Source organism: Hemibagrus wyckioides, linkage group LG28 (assembly GCF_019097595.1).
Source record: "Hemibagrus wyckioides isolate EC202008001 linkage group LG28, SWU_Hwy_1.0, whole genome shotgun sequence".
Lineage (NCBI taxonomy): Eukaryota > Metazoa > Chordata > Actinopteri > Siluriformes > Bagridae > Hemibagrus > Hemibagrus wyckioides.
Genome location: NC_080737.1, coordinates 8,206,574 through 8,224,214, shown reverse-complemented (window position 1 = coordinate 8,224,214; position 17,641 = coordinate 8,206,574). Strand labels below are relative to the sequence as shown.

Here is a 17,641-nt window from a genome sequence, read left to right as displayed (position 1 = left end):
TACAAGGACCTGTCCTTATGAAGAACTTCTACAGATATATTTATTAACACAGACAGGAATTAACTCATCAGAATTTATTTATTGTCTGGTCTGTTAAAAAAAAAAAGAAAGACAAAACTTGTGGATCTGAAAAAAGTAACAGTAATAACAATTTAGGTGACGTCACATAGGTGGGCGTGGGGCTAGCGTCAAACAGGAAGCGGACATTAAAAATCTAGGGGAGGCATATTTGTATACCACCACAAAATAATAAAAAAAATTTCACTGATAATGATCTATACACAGATCAGCCATAACATTATGACCACTGAGAGGTGAAGTGAATAACACTGATGATCTCCTCGTCATGGCACCTGTTAGTGGGTGGGATATATTAGGCAGGAAGTGAACATTTTGTCCTCAAAGTTGATGTGTTCGAAGCAGGAAAAATGGACAAGTGTAAGGATTTGAGCGAGTTTGATGAAGGGCCAAATTGTGATGGCTGGACGACTGGATCAGAGCATCTCCAAAACTGTAGCTCTTGTGGGGTGTTCCCGGTCTGCAGTGGTCAGTATCTATCAAAAGTGGTCCAAGGAAGGAACAGTGGTGAACTGGCAACAGGGTCGTGGTCAGGGTCAAATTGCTGTTGCTCAGATTGCTGAAGAAGTTAATGCTGGTTCTGATAGAAAGGTGTATACTACATATACACAGTGCATGACAAAGGGGGTCCAACACGATATTAGGCAGGTGGTCATAATGTTATGCTTGATCGGTGTACATTTTACGTATGTATAACGCATACATGCATGTACATAAAGTGTACTAATGTAACACAACACAAACACGTGTTTAGAATTGAAACATTTTCAAGACTGTCCAAACATTGTTCAGGTTAAAGGATGCATGAGGCACCCAGAACAAATTTGTCATTTAGAATTCTATTTTAATTGTGTTGTGAAGCATTTTAGTTAAGAAGGCGAATTAAGTAGACGGGAAATATCAAACATTATGTCATTGTTATTTTTATGTTGGTTGTTTTTGTTAATGACAAGTAACAAGTTAGAAATTGAACACAAGTCCCAATGTAACTGCATTCACCCTCATTAATATTGTGCCTTTACTCTAATCTCAGTAACTATAAGCAAACCTTCTGGTTCTTAACGCCTGCTGCATGAGTGCTCATTTGCATGGTCCAGCAGGTAGAACCTGTATGTTGCTCAAGAGCAAGTCGTGGGAACAAACAGACTTGTCAAATTTCCAAAATGAGCTTCAAGCTATTGCATCTTGCAAAGTAAGCTAGGAATGAGAAACTCGCTATCCGCCCATCATCAGGGATTCCTATTAACAGGTTTCAGAAGGTCCTGGTCCCATGAAAGTTGAGCTTTTTAAAGGTGACGACGATATAATTAGGTCCGTTGAGATCTCACCGGCAGTTTAAAGCCGAATCAACACGAACATGGAGGATGTAATGTAATATATATCCTCCATAATTTGAACATTTTAAACAAGACAAATGAAGTGGCTTAGTATAAAACTTAATCTTTAAGATGAACAACTTTTATCCTTCTAGAAAATTGCTAGCAACTGTGGTTTTAATGCCATTTCCTACTTTCAATAGCACTTCCACTTTCATAATACTTCAGATTACGCATAGAAATATTGGGAAGTCTGTGATATTTCTACTTCCTGTATCAGATTTCAGAAGTCTTCTGACTCTCCACTCGAAGGCTATGTAAATGTCACATACCTTAAAAGTCTTTTAAAGTGTCCTAAGCTCGTTATACTATATATAGTTGTTATAAATGACTTGCTTTGGAAAAACAGAGTAGTAATTGTAACCCAGGTCTTAAAATCATACAGTACTATCACCTGGACTCAAGCTGGATTAAAGTAATAAATAATTTATTTTAGTAGATATAAAAATCCAGTTTAGTCTTGGATTTATTTATTAAAGCCTATGATAAAATGAACGCGGCATCAACAGATACATTGTTCCAGTTACTTGAGTTTTTAACACAAACCATTTTTCTTCCGTTCATTTCCTCCTGGGAAAGCTCCCTGACCACTATTTTAAGAGCTGTTCCAGTATTAGCTCAGGTGAACTTTGCTAGCCGACTACACGGAGGTGTCAAGTGACTGGAGATTTCAGTAGCAGAATTTACCCAGGAGGCACTGCGACCTGAGGCAATCCGGTTTCCAAAAACAACGCAAATGTAAAGAAAACTTAGGAAATACTGCAAGAAAAAATAATTCATACACCGTTTATTTGAGTGCAAGCATATTTTACAAAAAATCAATGAAACAGAGAATGAAAAACTTTTAAACGTTAAAACAGAAGAAAGCTACAAAGTGGTCTCAGTCATCATACACTTAATATTTATACTTATATGTCCATATTTTATGTGTTCGGCAGACAGCACTAGCTTAATTCAGGTCCTAGTGCTCAGGAAGACAGTACCAAGTTGTTCCAGTGAACAGTGAATCCCCCAAGGCTCTGTTCTCAGTCCCCTTCAGCTTCTCATTTTGGGCAAAATCGTTTACTGTCAGTTTTTGCTGATCATAAATCTGTTTGTACCACGGTACTGTTGAATGCTTCATTCTGATTGGTCAGTAATTTGGGCTCAAAGTTTTATATTAAAGCGTTCATATTTTAAAACACATGCTATTGTAGATTTGGTGATGAGACATTTATCATTTTTTGTAAGGAGTCTCCAATGTCAGCGCTTTGTAACATACACTGATCAGGCATAACATTATGACCAGCGACGTGAATAACACTGATGATCAGTGGCACCTGTTAGTGGGTGGGATACATTAGACAGCAAGTGAACATTTTGTCCTCAAAGTTCATGTGTTAGAAGCAGGAAAAATGGACAAGTGTAAGGATTTGAGCGAGTTTGATGAAGGGCCATATTGTGATGGCTAGATGACTGGATCAGATCATCTCCAAAACTGCAGCTCTTGTGGGGTGTTCCCGGTCTGCAGTGGTCAGTATCTATCAAAAGTGGTCCAAGGAAGGAACAGTGGTGAACCGGCAACAGGGTCATGGTCAAGGTCATGTGATCCGATCCAACAGACGAGCTACTGTTGCTCAAATTGCTGAAGAGGTTAATGCTGGTTCTGATAGAAAGGTGTCAGAATACACAGTGCATGACGGGTCAGGGCTGTTTTGGTAGCAACAAGATACTAACCAGCATTAGAAGATAATCAGTGTTATACACTTCACCTCTCAGTGGTCATAATGTTATGCCTGATCAGCGTAGATTTGTTTATGGTAACTTCCTTAATCAGGCTTTCTAATTCTAGGTTAAAATTTGCAGCATCACAAATAAAATATGATCAAGTTGATCCTAACTACAACATGGAATCATTATCGCTGCTTCTGAACTGAAGAATAAATGCTGATTTGACAGTTTAAAAGATTTTTCCTGTTCGGTGACTAGCACTGGCAAACATGGCTGAATCTCATGGCACTTTTTTTAAGAGTGTAAAATTTGTTTAAAATTGTCGTGTCCAAAACTAACCTCATTAACACATTTGTTTTTTTACCCAGGAAAACAAACAATAAAACTTTATTGGCTGAACTTCATCAGCTTGATACAGTGTGCAGAAATAACCTGCAATTTCTACATTTTTTAACAAAATTAAAAAATGTAAAAAAAAAATAAAAAAAATAACAACAAAAATAATAATAAATAAATTAAAACAAAACAAAACAAAACCATGCATGTATGTATATACACTTCATCTACCAGATGAGGGAGACACTTTTCCTCTTCACAATAATAATAATAATAATTGAAAAAATATTTAATATTGGCAATTTATTGTGGAGGACAAATGTAAATATTTTGCAGCTATTAATGAATAAAAAAATTAGGAAAAAATAAAAAGTTACTTATCTATATGTTACTTCAGTTTTGCTTGAAGCTGAATTTATTCTAAAAATATATTTCAATTATAAATATTTAAATGATGCCCTGCGATGGGTTGGCACTCCATCCAGGGTGTATCCTGCCTTGATGCCCAATGATGCCTAGGATAGGCACAGGCTCCCTGTGACCCGAGGATACATCGGTTAAGCGGTACAGACAATGACGTATTTAAATGAATAACAAAATATTTTAAATAAATTGATATGGTTGTATTATGACTTATTAGATTACATCCATATCAGCACTGGGTTACGATTTGTGTTCTCCGACACGGGAAAGTCTTAAAGATGGTGAGCTTTGTGCTTTAAAGTTTATCAGTAACATGACAAGCTGAAGTTTTTGTCTTATTAACTTTAGAGAGAGAGAGAGAGAGAGAGGATAAATATTAGACCCTGGTAAGGGAACTTTGTATAGCTGTTATAATGTAAGCAATACCAGGAACTAATTGATGCCTGGATGTTTTACTACATTAAATATAACTATAAACGTCTAAAAAAAAAAATACATGGAAACTCACTGAAATAAAAATATCTGGATGACAAAATATGCATCTGACACTTTGAGGTAAATGGTTCGGTTGAAATAGTCATTGAAGCCCTGCTTCATAGTCAAAGATAAAACTTTTTTTTTTTTTTAAATATTAATTTAAAAATATTTTTTCTTCTTCCTTAGCTCTGCACTGTCGATCTGTGTATGTGACCTTAAGATCATTATAAACCTTTACCTTCATATGTTCTGATAATTCATGAAATTCTGTTGGCATTGGAATAAAATACGTCTCGGTTCTAATGCAGCATTCGCTTTGGGTACTACATCTAACCTCTTCCCTGCCTCAACTGCCTCCTTTCTACTCTTCTTCCTCTTCTCAGTTATTGCTTCTGAAGGTTCTAACGGAGAACCACTCTCCTGACAAACATCATATTCCAACGTCTGTCTGTTTCTACCCATCTTTTTTCTTTTTCTTTTTCCCATTTGGCTGTATACTATCTTCTGATTGCAGAACTTCTTGGCTATTTTCAGAGTCATCACCTTTGGTCCTCTCACGTTTCTTTTTCTTCTTCACGTCATTTGTTAACTCCATTACCAAACATGGTGCAGGATGTTCCTTGCCAAGTCTCTGTCCACTTCTTGACGCTTCTTTCTCCACTGTTGTCTGTTCATTATGGGAGTTATGCAAATATTCCAAGCCATGAGAAACTGACCATGATTCATCATTGTCCAGATCTTTTTTTTTCTTCTTCTTCTTCTTTTTCTTCACTGGCTCAGATGCACCAAGACCTTCCTCCTCATCAATCCCTCCAGTCTCACTTTTAGTGCTCGGAGTATCGGATGTTGTTGTGTCTCCTAGAGACAAGGCTGCATTTTTAGACACCTCCTCTTCTTGACATGTTTCTGCTGAAGTTCTGTGCTTTTTCTTCTTTTGCTTTTTTACCTCAGCCACCTCAGCTGCTTGTTGCTCAGAATCTTGAAAAGTATCTGAAGTCTCAACATCCACATTTTCTTCCCTGACCACCTCCTGCTGCTTCCTTTTTTTCTTTTTCCTTGGAGTTACAAAGTCATCCATCATCAAATCTACATTATTTGCTGGCTGGATTTCTATGCCTGCTTCAAGGATTTGGTCTAATGGTTCCCCAAGATCCTTGCTGGCGGTAGACATCTCTCCGACTTCTCCCACATCTACAAACTTTCGTTTCTTTTTCTTGGTTTTGGTACCAAGGCTTGTAAGAGACTCTCCAGTACACTTGGGAGAAACCATCTCATCAGACATCACAGGACCTGAATCCTTTCTTTTCTTGGTCTCCTTTTTCGTTCTTCGTTCATGACCATCAGATTGAACATGAGCTTGTACACTAATGTCCACCTGAGGATTAGAAGGATCGTTTCTGTTCAATAGTTCAGTTTCCTCAGCTATGGACACTAAATAAGCAGAACCTTGAGAGGGGATCTGGACAAAATCCTCTACACCAGTCCACTGATCTTCCTGTGACTCCGGCTGACCATGTTTGTCTTTTTTTCTCTTTTTCTTTGGTTTTCTTCCACCAACTGTAGCACAAGCCACTGAAGAGTCCTGATCTGATAGACTTGATTCTGTAGGAACACTGATTTCTTGCAAGGTATTGACTGGTTCCTCGGACGACCCAACAGTTTTGTCCTTTTTTCTCTTTTTCTTTTGTTTAATTCCATTCAGTGAAGGACAAGCCATTGAAGAGTCCTGACTTGACTCAGGAGGATCACTGGTTTCTGGCAAGGTCTCAATTGGTTCCTCTAACAGCCCAAGATTTTTGTCTTTTTTCCTCTTTTTCTTTAGTTTACTTTCTCCAACTGAAGCACAAACCACTGAACAGTCCTGAACTGACAGACTTGACTCTGTAGGAATGCTGATTTCTTGTAAGGCATCAACTGGTTCCTCTAATGACCCAAAACTTTTATCTTTTGTTCTCTTTTTCTTTTGTTTAATTCCATTCACTGAAGCACAAACCAATGAAGAGTCCTGAACTGATAGACTTGACTCTGTAGGAATGCTGATTTCTGGCAAGGTGTCGATTTGTTCCTCCAACAACCCAACACTTTTGAGCTTATTTCTGTTTTTCTGTTTGACCTCGTCATCCAACTGAGATGCAGAATCTTCATTGGGACCCAGATTATCTTGTACCGGTGGAAGGTTATCAGAAATCTCAGGGGCTTTAGTCTTTTTAGCTTTCTTCCTTTTCAGAAATTTTATCCCTCCATATTTAAACAGTGGGGTCTCAGTCTCCTCTTCCTGTCTGACCATGAGGACGTCCTTACTGGGACTTGAGTAATCACTTCCTCTGGATCCTGTTGTGTTATCTTCTAATGGCATTGTCTTTTTGCTCTTTTCCTGGTCTATTTCTCCATCTGTTTGTGAGATTTCACTTGGTTGAGTTCTCTGAAATTCGGAATATTTAACATGGTCGCCCTCCATGTCTGCTAAGATTAATGAACATCTCTTGTTCTTCATTAGTGAATCTGTGTCATGAAGCACCACAAAGCTTTTAAAGATTTTTTCAGCAGTCTCTTTTAAAGGACTCGCTTGATTATTTGGTTCTTGAAAAAGATCCTGTGAGCCAATGAAATCTCCACTAACACTACCCAAGTCTTCGTTTTCCACCAGCTCATGATGTACGCCTTCAAGGATATCCTCGTTTTGTCCTTGGTGTTCATGGGATGAGACGTTTTCCAAGCAGAGTGCATCGTCCTCTCTGTCTCTGTCCATAGGGACGTCCTCCAAAATCTGGGTTTCGTCGTCATCATGGTCTGCTGAACTTGGCCACTGTGTCTCCGCAACTGCCATTTCATCAATGGGTTCCATCAAGTTCTCGCAAGCTTTGTCAATCTTCTGGGCTTGATGCCAGCCGAGCGATTGTGATTGTGAGCATGTGACTAAAACTTGTGGCTGATTCTCAGAGTGTTCCTCCTGAAGATCCATGAATAAATTTTTAACAATATGAGACTTTTCAGGGGAAAGACAAGAAGGGGTAGAACAAGGAGAGCGAGAAGAACTAGCAGGAGATTTACTGCTTCTTTCACCTGTTTTCCTGGACTGAGGCTCTTCCATATTGATCAAACTGCTCTCATTTTGTATATCCGTGTCATCTTGAAGCTCCATCAGGTCTTCAGCAGCTTCCTCGGTCTGAAAGCATTTCTCCTGCTCGTCTTGACATTTTTTGCTCTGCTCAGTGCACTTTCTTGGATCCTGTTTCGTTTTCCATTTCAGGAAGGGTAGCCATGTTTGTCGGTTTCTTTTATTCGCGTTGAAAACAAAGCAGTCTGTATTCTGAAACAAAATCAGACTTAATAATTAGCTAATTGAGAATAAAAAAAAACGATGTCTGCTGTTTAATAGCTTCAGACAAAATTAAACATCTTATGCTTTAATATTTCTGAAAAGTCGATCGCAGAAATTTTGAGAATATAGCGTTTAAATGGATTCTTGTCTAAGGCTCGATTGGTGGGAAAGGGGGTGGGGCCTGCGGTAGTGTCAGTGTCAGCTGTCAATCATGACAAAGTTACATTTCAATTGGCTCATTTGATGTTTTATTATTTTTCAGGGTTTTTTGTTTTTATTTTGCATGGCAGAATACTTTTAAATAGTGTAAACATCATAATTGTGAAACTATACCACTTTTCTTATGTCTTCATCATCATCTTCGTCATCCTCCATACTGTTTTGCTCCCATCTGTAATGAACATTCATAAAGGAAAGACAAATCAATTAGCGATAAATACAGTGTATTAATGTGTTCCTAATCATGTTTTATGGCAATAATTCTTTGTTAGTAATATTTCTACCACAGCATTACTGAGATCTTAGACTAATTTCTTACAACAGGAGCTTTATAACAACACGCTTGTTCTTATACACCGATCAGGCATAACATTACAACCACCTGCCTAATATCGTGTTGGTCCACCTGTTGCTGCCAAAATAGCCCTGACCCGACATGCACTGTGTATTCTGACACCTTTCTATCAGAACCAGCATTAACTTCTTCAGCAATCTGAGCAACAGTAGCTCGTCTGTTGGATCGGATCACACGGGCCAGCCTTCGCTCCCCACGTCCATCAATGAGCCTTGGCCATCCATGACCCGGTCGCCGGTTCACCACTGTTCCTTCCTTGGACCACTTTTGATAGATACTGACCACTGCAGACCGGGAACACCCCACAAGAGCTGCAGTTTTGGAGACGCTCTGATCCAGTGGTCTAGCCATCACAATTTGACCCTTCGTCAAACTCGCTCAAATCCTTACACTTGCCCATTTTTCTTGCTTCTAACACATCAACTTTGAGGACAAAATGTTCACTTGCTGCCTAATATATCCCACCCACTAACAGGTGCCATGATGAGGAGATAATCAGTCTTATTCACTTCACCTGTCAGTGGTTATAATGTTATGGCTGATCGGTGTATATAGCAGGTGCAGTACATAGTGAAATGAAACATCGTCCCTCCAGGACCACGGTGCGACACAAGATGACTGACGAGATGCATATTTTTTGTCTTATTAACTACAAGAAAGGTCACTGAGGGAACTCAGAACATCCAGCAACGTTAAGCGTAACTGTAAATGTTCAATGTGTCACTTCTTAGTGTATCGAGTACACTGGAATCATAGGTCTAGAAAAATAATAACCAGCATGTTCATCGTGTTCTTCTACACTGTATCACTGCTACATCGCAATTCAACAGAAACAAATATAAAAGCTACACTGTATTCACGATTTGTATCATACAGCGTTAAACTCACTCCGAAGGCAACATTGATGGACTCAGTTCTCTTCTGTTTTTCTCCTGCCCTTTGCTCAGCTTCAGTACGCATTTAAAGAACCCACCGATCTCGGAGTTCTGAAAGACAGAGGAAAAATAACAATCATTGACTTTCTTCAAACATACATGGATGGAACTGTAACTTATCTTAAATGTGTCCAGATATTTCAGTTTCCTATGTTCTATTAACATTCAGCTGATAGATAAAGATCATTACCAACACATCACTTTAAATAAAATTCCCTCCTTTATAGTGCGCTTGATACATTTGCATTTTTAACCAATGTATTTTTTCCTTGCTAGAGATAAGCTTTGCATTGTATTACCTTCCTGAACATAGACTCAAAAACCAATATGTGTCATTGTCTTCTTCCACTTTGCATTGAAGTGCTTACAGGATTGCTACATGTGGACAAAACTGTTGGTACCCATCCGTTAAAGAAAGAAAAACCCACATGACTTGCGACAGAGACTGAACTTTCTGACACCGGGCAGCACATCTCATCTGTCTAAAGGACAAATCACGATGAATGTTCACTGGACAGATGAGACAAAACTGGAGCAACTTTGTCACATCAGCTGTATGATGACAGATGCAAAAATTAAACATACAAAGAAAAGGGCACTGTACCTACTGTGAAACATGGAGAAGGCTCGGTTATATTCTGGGGCTGGTTTGCTGCATGTATCACCGGGTGCCTGGAATCTGTGCATCTGTACAATGAAATCTCAAGACTAACAAGGCATTCTGGAGCGAAATGTGCTGCCCAGTGTCAGAAAGCCTGGTCTTAGTGGCTCCTCCAACAGGATAAAGACCCAAAATACACAGCTAAAAACATACAAGACAGGCTAAGAACAAAACTTTGGATTATTCTGAAGTGGCCTGCTATGAGCCCTGATCTAAATCCTACTGAACATCTGTGGAAAGAGCTGAAGCATGCAGTCTGAAGAAGGCTGGTGACAACTGGAGCAGTTTGCTCACGAGGAGCGGACCGAAATACCTGTGGACAGGTGCAGAAGTCTCATTGAGAGTTACAGAAATTGCTTGATTGCCGCAAAAGGGTAGTTAAGGGTACCATCATTTTTGTCCAGGTCATTTCTTTAATGGAAGCATACAACAATTTTGTCCATGTGTGTATATAATATGCAATATCACACACATTCATGTGTCACATTCAATATTACAATTACATTCATATCCACAGACTGTTGTCATTTGCGCATCCTTACCACTATAGTTTGGTTTTTACGGACACAAAGCTTTCCAGAGTCAAACTTCTTCAGGAAAGGTAACACCATTCTCTTTGGAGGTGCTCTCCAATGCTTCAAGCGAGGTTGACGCCTAGTCCTGGCATGTATGTTTCCCAGTTTGAGCCACCTACGAAGCATGTCAGGATAATTAGTTTCGCTGTCAGAGTCACTCTTTGCCCCAGTGTCTTCATGCTGCGCCGTCTCCTGCTTATCCTCTGACTCCTGACTGAAGGGACAATCCTGTGTATTAGATGGACGGCGTCTTATAAGGGTCCTCTGAGCTGATGTCACAGACTGGGTCAAAAACAAGCTGTCACCAGAGTCACTGTGGGGGGGGAAGAGATAGGATGTATAGAAAAAATGAATGGAAGCAGTGATTTCAAAGTATCTATTGGCATCGGCAGATAACTTAGACATTGGTGCTAGATCTGATCTGGATTCAGGCTAAAGGTTTGCAATTTAATGGTTCAATAACATCTTATATGCCATGACATTTTACATCAAAATGACTATGAAGAAAAAATGACAAGTCCACATACTGACCACATATTGTCCAATCAATTGTTAGGTATTAGATTTAATCCCTTCCAAGTAATATTACAACAGGATAAAGTGCCTACTAAAGAGGAATACTTAAAAATTAGATGTGAAATAAATAATTTGAGACTTATATACATGTTTACTTTGTATAGCACTTCAACGTTCTGCATAATTCTTCAGAAGAATACTGTCAAAAATCCTATATTTAGGAGTCGACTCTTCAATAAGAAGAATCGATTCTTCGGAATCGACTCACCCGTTTGTTCATTCAAATGGCCACTGAGAGTAAGCATTAAGCAGGGCAGGATTTGCAAGCTTGAGGTAGGAAAAGCTTTTGTATTTTCATATTGTTATCACACAGAATGATTTACCTGTCAGACCCAGCAGGCAATACTGTCAATATTCCTATATTTTAGAGTTGACTCTTCAAAAAGAAGAATCGATTCTTCGGAATCGACTCACCCATTTGTTCATTCAAATGGCTACTGAGTGTAAGCATTAAGCAGGGCAGGATTTGCAAGATTAAGGTAGGAAAAGCTTTTGATTCTCATATTTTTTATCACACAGGCTGATTTACCTGTCAGACCCAGCAGGCGTTTCAACCACAGCATCTTTCTGAGTGTCGCTCTGAACCGAATCCTGGAAAATATTCTCCATAACTCTTACTTATTTACTGCCTGACTCTTAGAGGCATGCTAGCTGCTAATTATTCACACACACGCGACCCCGGGTACTTTCCTTCGGTATTTATTTCATTGTGAAAGCCATTCCGGTAACATAGAGCTCCTTACACCCGTTATAAACGTTTATCACGCAAACTGAAGCTTTCTAAACACACGCACGTGGGATTAACACGGCGGAGCACAAGCAAAACAGGAAGTCGAGCGCATATGGGGGCGTGGCGACTTCACGAAGAGCTGCGTTCTCACGGACCAATCACAGAGCTTCTACAAACCACAGCGCAAAGTGACGATAACGGCGAATGGAAATGAAGCTACATTCAAGAGCTCTACGTATTTAAAAAGTTCAAAACAATTATTCATTCCTAGATCATCAGGAATTATTATTATTATTATTATTATTATTATTATTATTATTGATGCTGTTCCAAAAATACACACAATATAATGTAACAAAGTATGCATGATTAATATTTGCAAAGTTGCAAAGTGTTTTTTCACTATTAAGTAATAATGATCAACAACAATAATAATAATAATAATAATAATAATAATAATAATGGCTAAAGGTGGACCTTTGCTTCTATGTACATTAGTAAACGTCTATCTTGGGTTGCATCTTATTGAAAGAAGTTATATTTTTTTTAAAAACACACATCTAGCTAAAATGATTTATTTTGTTTTGATTAAATGCTCTGTTGTTATTGAAGACAAATGAATTTTAAAGAAATACTTTAAAGAAACAATAACAAATAAATTACCGAAAACAGATCATGAGAAAACCTTTTCGCACGTTTGTGTTCAGTGAATGCAGCACAAGTCCAGCCTCTCGCGCTGAACTGCTGCTCATGTGATCTGGTGTGTGTGTGTGTGTGTGTGTGTGTGTGTGTGTGTGTGTGTGTTTTGTCTCGACTGCAGGATGGCAGGTACTAAAACAGAAAAGTTCCAGTTACACGTCCCTAATCTGGAGGAACTGTGTAAGGGTGAGAGATTTTGTGTGTATTTACATCAGTACAGAAGAAGAAGAATAGACTCGATCGTTCCTCTTTTCTCTGCTTGTAAACATTTGCTTTGGTTCAGCGATCAAAGTTCAGCATGATATTTCTGTCCCTGTGTTGAGATGATGTGAGATATTATGAGCTCTGATTTCCTGATAATTCATGGGTGATGATTTGCAACAGTGCTGGAAAAAGGACTGAAGAAGAACTTTGAAGATGTCAGAGTGTGTGTGAGTGAGTGTCCAGATCTCACACAGGACCCCTTCAACTTTCCTGTCAAAGGTATGAAGTCAATCTGTTAGACAACCAAATGACCAAATCAACCTATTGGTTGAAAAAAGTGGCTGATATACAAAATATATTTAACTTGCTTTCATAAAATTCCTAAAATTAATTTCAATCTACACTGATCAGGCATAACATTATGACCACTCACAGGTGAAGTGAATAAGACTGATGATCTCCTCATCATGGCACCTGTTAGTGGGTGGGATATATTAGGCTGCAAGTGAACATTTTGTCCTCAAAGCTGATGTGTTAGAAGCAGGAAAAATGGACAAGTGTAAGGATTTGAGCGAGTCTGATGAAGGGCCAGATTGTGATGGCTAGACCACTGGATCAGAGCATCTCCAAAACTGCAGCTCTTGTGGGGTGTTCCCGGTCTGCAGTCGTCAGTATCTATTAAAAGTGGTCCAAGGAAGGAACAGTGGTGAACCGGTGACAGGGTCATGAGCGGCCAAGGCTCACTGATGCACATGGGGAGCGAAGCCTGGCCCGTGTGATCCGATCCAACAGACGAGCTACTGTTGCTCAAAATTGCTGAAGAAGAAGTTAATGCTGGTTCTGATAGAAAGGTGTCAGAATACATAGTGTATGACGGGTCAGGGCTTTTTTGGCAGCAAAAAGGGGACCAACACAATAATAACTCATTAGTCAAGATCACAGCAGGATTAAAAAGCAAGAAAAAATATGGCAGAATTTTTTTTTTTTCATCTTCACGTGACCTTTAGGAAATTCCTATCATGCATTTTTCTGTTGAACACATGACTCATGAAATTCCACGAGTAAGGCAGGGACATATCCTGGACGAGACTCCAGTCCATCTCAGGGCAAAATGTAAAGCACACATGCACACCTAGGGACAATCTAGTAAAGTGAAATCCACATAGAGGCATGTTTTTGCTAGGTAGGAAGAAGCCAGAGAACCCAGAGCAAACCTTTGTGTACATGCAGAATAACTCAGACAGTAGAGAGTAATCCATGCTCACTATCAAACCAGCAGCGATACCCACTGCAGGTCATGAACTTAAACACTCCCAACACATAAGTAATGCTATTTCACATCATTTGCTAAGAAAAGTTTCATTTGTTTTGTTTGTTTGGTTAACTAGCTAGTGGACCCTACCTAGATCTGTATTTCAGTTGTTTGCTTAGTGAAAATTTTTTTCACAAGATTGTTAAGATTTCCACTGAATGCAAGTTTCTCCTTCCACTTCAATAGGACTATGTGGTAACCCTCGCATTACTGATGTAGGTGGTGTCCCCTACTTGGTCCCACTGGTTCAAGTGGACAAGGTCAGTAGAATATAGATCTAATCATCTGTTCTCATTTCATACCATAACTTAATAAATGGTTAATAAATAATCACAATTTGTTTTTGATTTTTTTTTTTATCATTTAAGGTGTATAACATGAACACTATAGCCAAGGAGTTGGATCTGCCTGGGGCATTTGTTCTCGGTGCTGGTGCCGTGTCATCAAAGACCGTTGGGATGAACGCAGAGGTAACAGTAATAAACACAACCGCTTAATACTGTGTAGAATCATGCAGGGTAGAATATGCAACATTTTGTGGAGTGAGCACATCTCTTGCAATATTTCAAAGCTGATGCCTCTGGTGTTGACGGAGCATGAAGGCAAACCTGCTGTCAATGCCAGCTATTTCGCCTCCATCAACCCAGCAGATGGGAAATGCCTGCAGGAGAAATACAGCGACAGATTCTGCGACTGTGACTTTGGGCTTCTGGCAAACCTGTATGCATGTGAGGGTCAGCCTGGGAAGGTGAGAGCCAGAATCAGACACTTTTTATTTAGTATACATACAGAGTACTGACAAAAAAGTGTAAAGGAAACATGAGTACAATTTGATGACACAGTGGTGAAGCAGATAGTTAGAAGCCAGTAGGGTTGGTAGCTCAAGTGGTCGTTAACCAGAAGACTGGGATCCAGCACCGCCAAGCTGCAACCATTGGGCCCTTGAGCAAGGCATCAAGTAATCGCTTTAGTAACCCATGGCTAAACACTTTATACAAACACCTTAGAGATACTAAATTTACCAGAAAAACCTTTCAGAAGCAGTGCATGGTGTACATGTACACTAAATGCAGTCAGAATTGGAATCATTGGCTTCTAAAGGGTAGGCCTAGGGGCATCCTGAGCAACAAAACATTGCAACAAAACCAACTCCATAGTGTCATTGTGTGACTGGATGAGTATAAAATCAAATAAAGGCATTTGGCTTCTTACTATTACCATATTGCAGATCATAAGGAAACACTCGAAGGCAGATGGCATAGCCAGATGTTAAAGAAGAACAAATGCATTCCTGTTATGTAATATAGCTAATGAGAATATTTGTACATGAATAAGGGGCTGCATTTGGTTGATGTGTATGTTTGAGTTTTTAATGGAAAAAGGTGCTAACCACACAGAAAACAACACTGACCTTTGATTGCTGAATGAATGAGTAACTATAACTAAGTGACAGACCTGAATTAGTAACTAATGGTGCTTGCTAACAGGTCATGGAGGTCAGAGCCAGCAGGAGGACGGGACAGGACAGTCTCGTGGGCTGTATGAGGAAGACTATGGAGGAACACTATGGTGATAAAAGTATTGCACTTGGAGGGACTTTCATCCTCCAGAAAGGGAAGGCAAAGATCCACATCATGGTAAAATCTCTTTACTGCTATTTAGCTATAAATTAAACAAAACAATACACTGAATATACACCGTTAGTTACATGACGCATCTTTTTGATTGTAGCCACGAGAGTTTTCCTCATGCCCACTGAATACTAACGATGAAGTAAACAACTGGCTGAAACATTTTGAAGTCAGCGCTCCTCTCATCTGCCAGTCTGTAATGGTTTCCAAAGATCCCGTGAGTATCTAATAACACAACAGCAAACTTTCAATTGCTTGATTTTGATTGGTCAGATGGTGCACCGCTTCACCATTGATTATTTCCCTGTAACTGCACTTATTGCCCATTTGTATCTAAACAGGGTTTGGATCTGAGAGTGGAACATACCCATGGCTTCAGTCATCATGGTGAAGGAGGTCATTACTACATAGACACCACACCAAGCACAGTGGAATACCTGGGATACTTTCTACCTGCGGAGTTTGTTTATCGCATTGACCGGCCAGTGGAGACCCACAATGTTGGCAGAGACTAACTTTGATGTGAATTATTGTTCTTGTATAACTGCTGACACAAAATAATTCACACAAAATTGGTTCTGTTTATCTTCTGTATGCTAGCCAACATTTGAAAGATGTGGAATAAAGCTGTTAGCCATTCTTAGCAAATGTTTCACCACATTCTATGGTTCATTGATGGAAAAAAGGAGATCATTTAACATAACATTCACCACTTTTTTCTTTCTTGTGCTTTTACGTTCACACTGAAGCATGAAACATTTAGATCTTTCTAGTGAGGAGAAGATTTGGAAGGTTCACTTTTACCAGAGTGTTTATTTAGACTTGAGTATTTCAGCTTTACTTTAGTAAAGATCTGAGCTTGGCTTTGGAAACTAGACTTGTGCTTTAAAGCCCCAGGGTGAATGCATTGGCCCGGTTTGCTCCTGACCTCGGGTTATTTCTGTTCACATTCTCTCAGTGTCCACAAGGGTTTCCTCTGGATCCTTCAGGTTTCAACCATCTCTGGAAAACAGTTTTTTACCGGCTAAGCAAAACGTGTGTAAATGTATGTGCTGCTAATAATGTCTTCCCGCTTTACCCCCAATATTCTCAGGAAAGGCTCTGGTTCTACTGATTTAATGCAACCTTTATTGGTTTAAATGGCTGCTAAAGATGGATTGATAGGATGAATGACTGAATGAATGAATGAATGAATGAATGAATGAATATTATGCTAAGTACTTTGTTGACATGGGTGTATTAGCCCTTTCTCACATACATTTCTTGGCTTTAAGCCGTAAACACAGCTGATCAACCACGTCGATTGATTAGACTCTAGAAATATTTTTATACTGTATTCTACAAAACCCCACAGTGGACAGAAGTGGAATTTATTCATGCTAATATTGTATTTTGCTAGCAGCAGCGGTTTTCCCGCGCTTTCACGCTTCCTCGCGCACTTTCTTCACGCGCGAAAACACGGTAGACATTTTTCACCCACACTACTACACACCATTTAAACGGTTAGATGTATATATTTGTGGTAATCATCCTTAGAAAATACGGCATGTTATCGATGCTTTTCTACTTCATTCTACTTTTATTATTCTAATCCAAGCAGAAGTACGATTTCTGGATGATAACGGTAGCTAAGCTAACGCTAGCATAGCTCCCGTCTCGTTTACGTGCTTATAACAAACATGGCTGGCTACTTTGTGAGGTTAAATTATCTAAGCATTATTTGGTGCTTGTGTTACAGGTTATTGTTTCTTTTCTTTATCTCCAAAAAACTACTGAATACCACTCAGTACCACACACACACTACTGTTATGAGGCGAAACGAAAATCATCCGAGACCCACGGCAGGTATGGCACAACATTCATTTAATATCGCCATTAGTTCGATATTTAATGGCTTTGCATAAACTATCGGCGATTTTATTGTGAGCTGTTTTGATACAGCCACGAATGAAAAGTAGGGAGTGTTCATATTAGAAAGCATCACATAGTTTTCACAATAGTATGCATTATTCTGCGCATGCG

General features: G+C 39.2%; 2 protein-coding genes across 3 annotated transcripts; one reads left to right on the top strand and one right to left on the bottom strand.

Moving 5' to 3' along the window:
* Positions 1–4,765: 4,765 nt before the first annotated feature.
* Positions 4,766–11,893, bottom strand: LOC131348332 (uncharacterized). Its single transcript, XM_058383148.1, has 5 exons — positions 11,573–11,893; positions 10,435–10,780; positions 9,185–9,282; positions 8,056–8,113; positions 4,766–7,710 (listed from the first exon to the last, which is right to left on the bottom strand). The coding sequence occupies exons 1-5, from the start codon at positions 11,650–11,652 to the stop codon at positions 4,855–4,857; spliced, it is 3,438 nt and encodes a 1,145-aa protein (XP_058239131.1). The 5' UTR covers positions 11,653–11,893; the 3' UTR covers positions 4,766–4,854.
* lg28h11orf54 (linkage group 28 C11orf54 homolog) lies at positions 11,453–16,276 on the top strand. 2 transcript variants are annotated; one of them, XM_058383149.1, is made up of 9 exons: positions 11,453–11,522; positions 12,594–12,658; positions 12,857–12,955; positions 14,175–14,248; positions 14,357–14,458; positions 14,560–14,736; positions 15,476–15,625; positions 15,720–15,836; positions 15,961–16,275. In XM_058383149.1, exons 2-9 carry the CDS (start codon positions 12,595–12,597, stop codon positions 16,132–16,134), a joined length of 957 nt encoding a protein of 318 aa, XP_058239132.1. In that variant the 5' UTR covers positions 11,453–11,522; position 12,594; the 3' UTR covers positions 16,135–16,275. The 2 variants fall into 2 exon arrangements, with proteins under 2 accessions (XP_058239132.1, XP_058239133.1); XM_058383150.1 differs by lacking the exon at positions 11,453–11,522 and having other exon boundaries at positions 12,534–12,652; positions 15,961–16,276.
* The last annotated feature ends 1,365 nt before the right edge of the window (positions 16,277–17,641 follow it).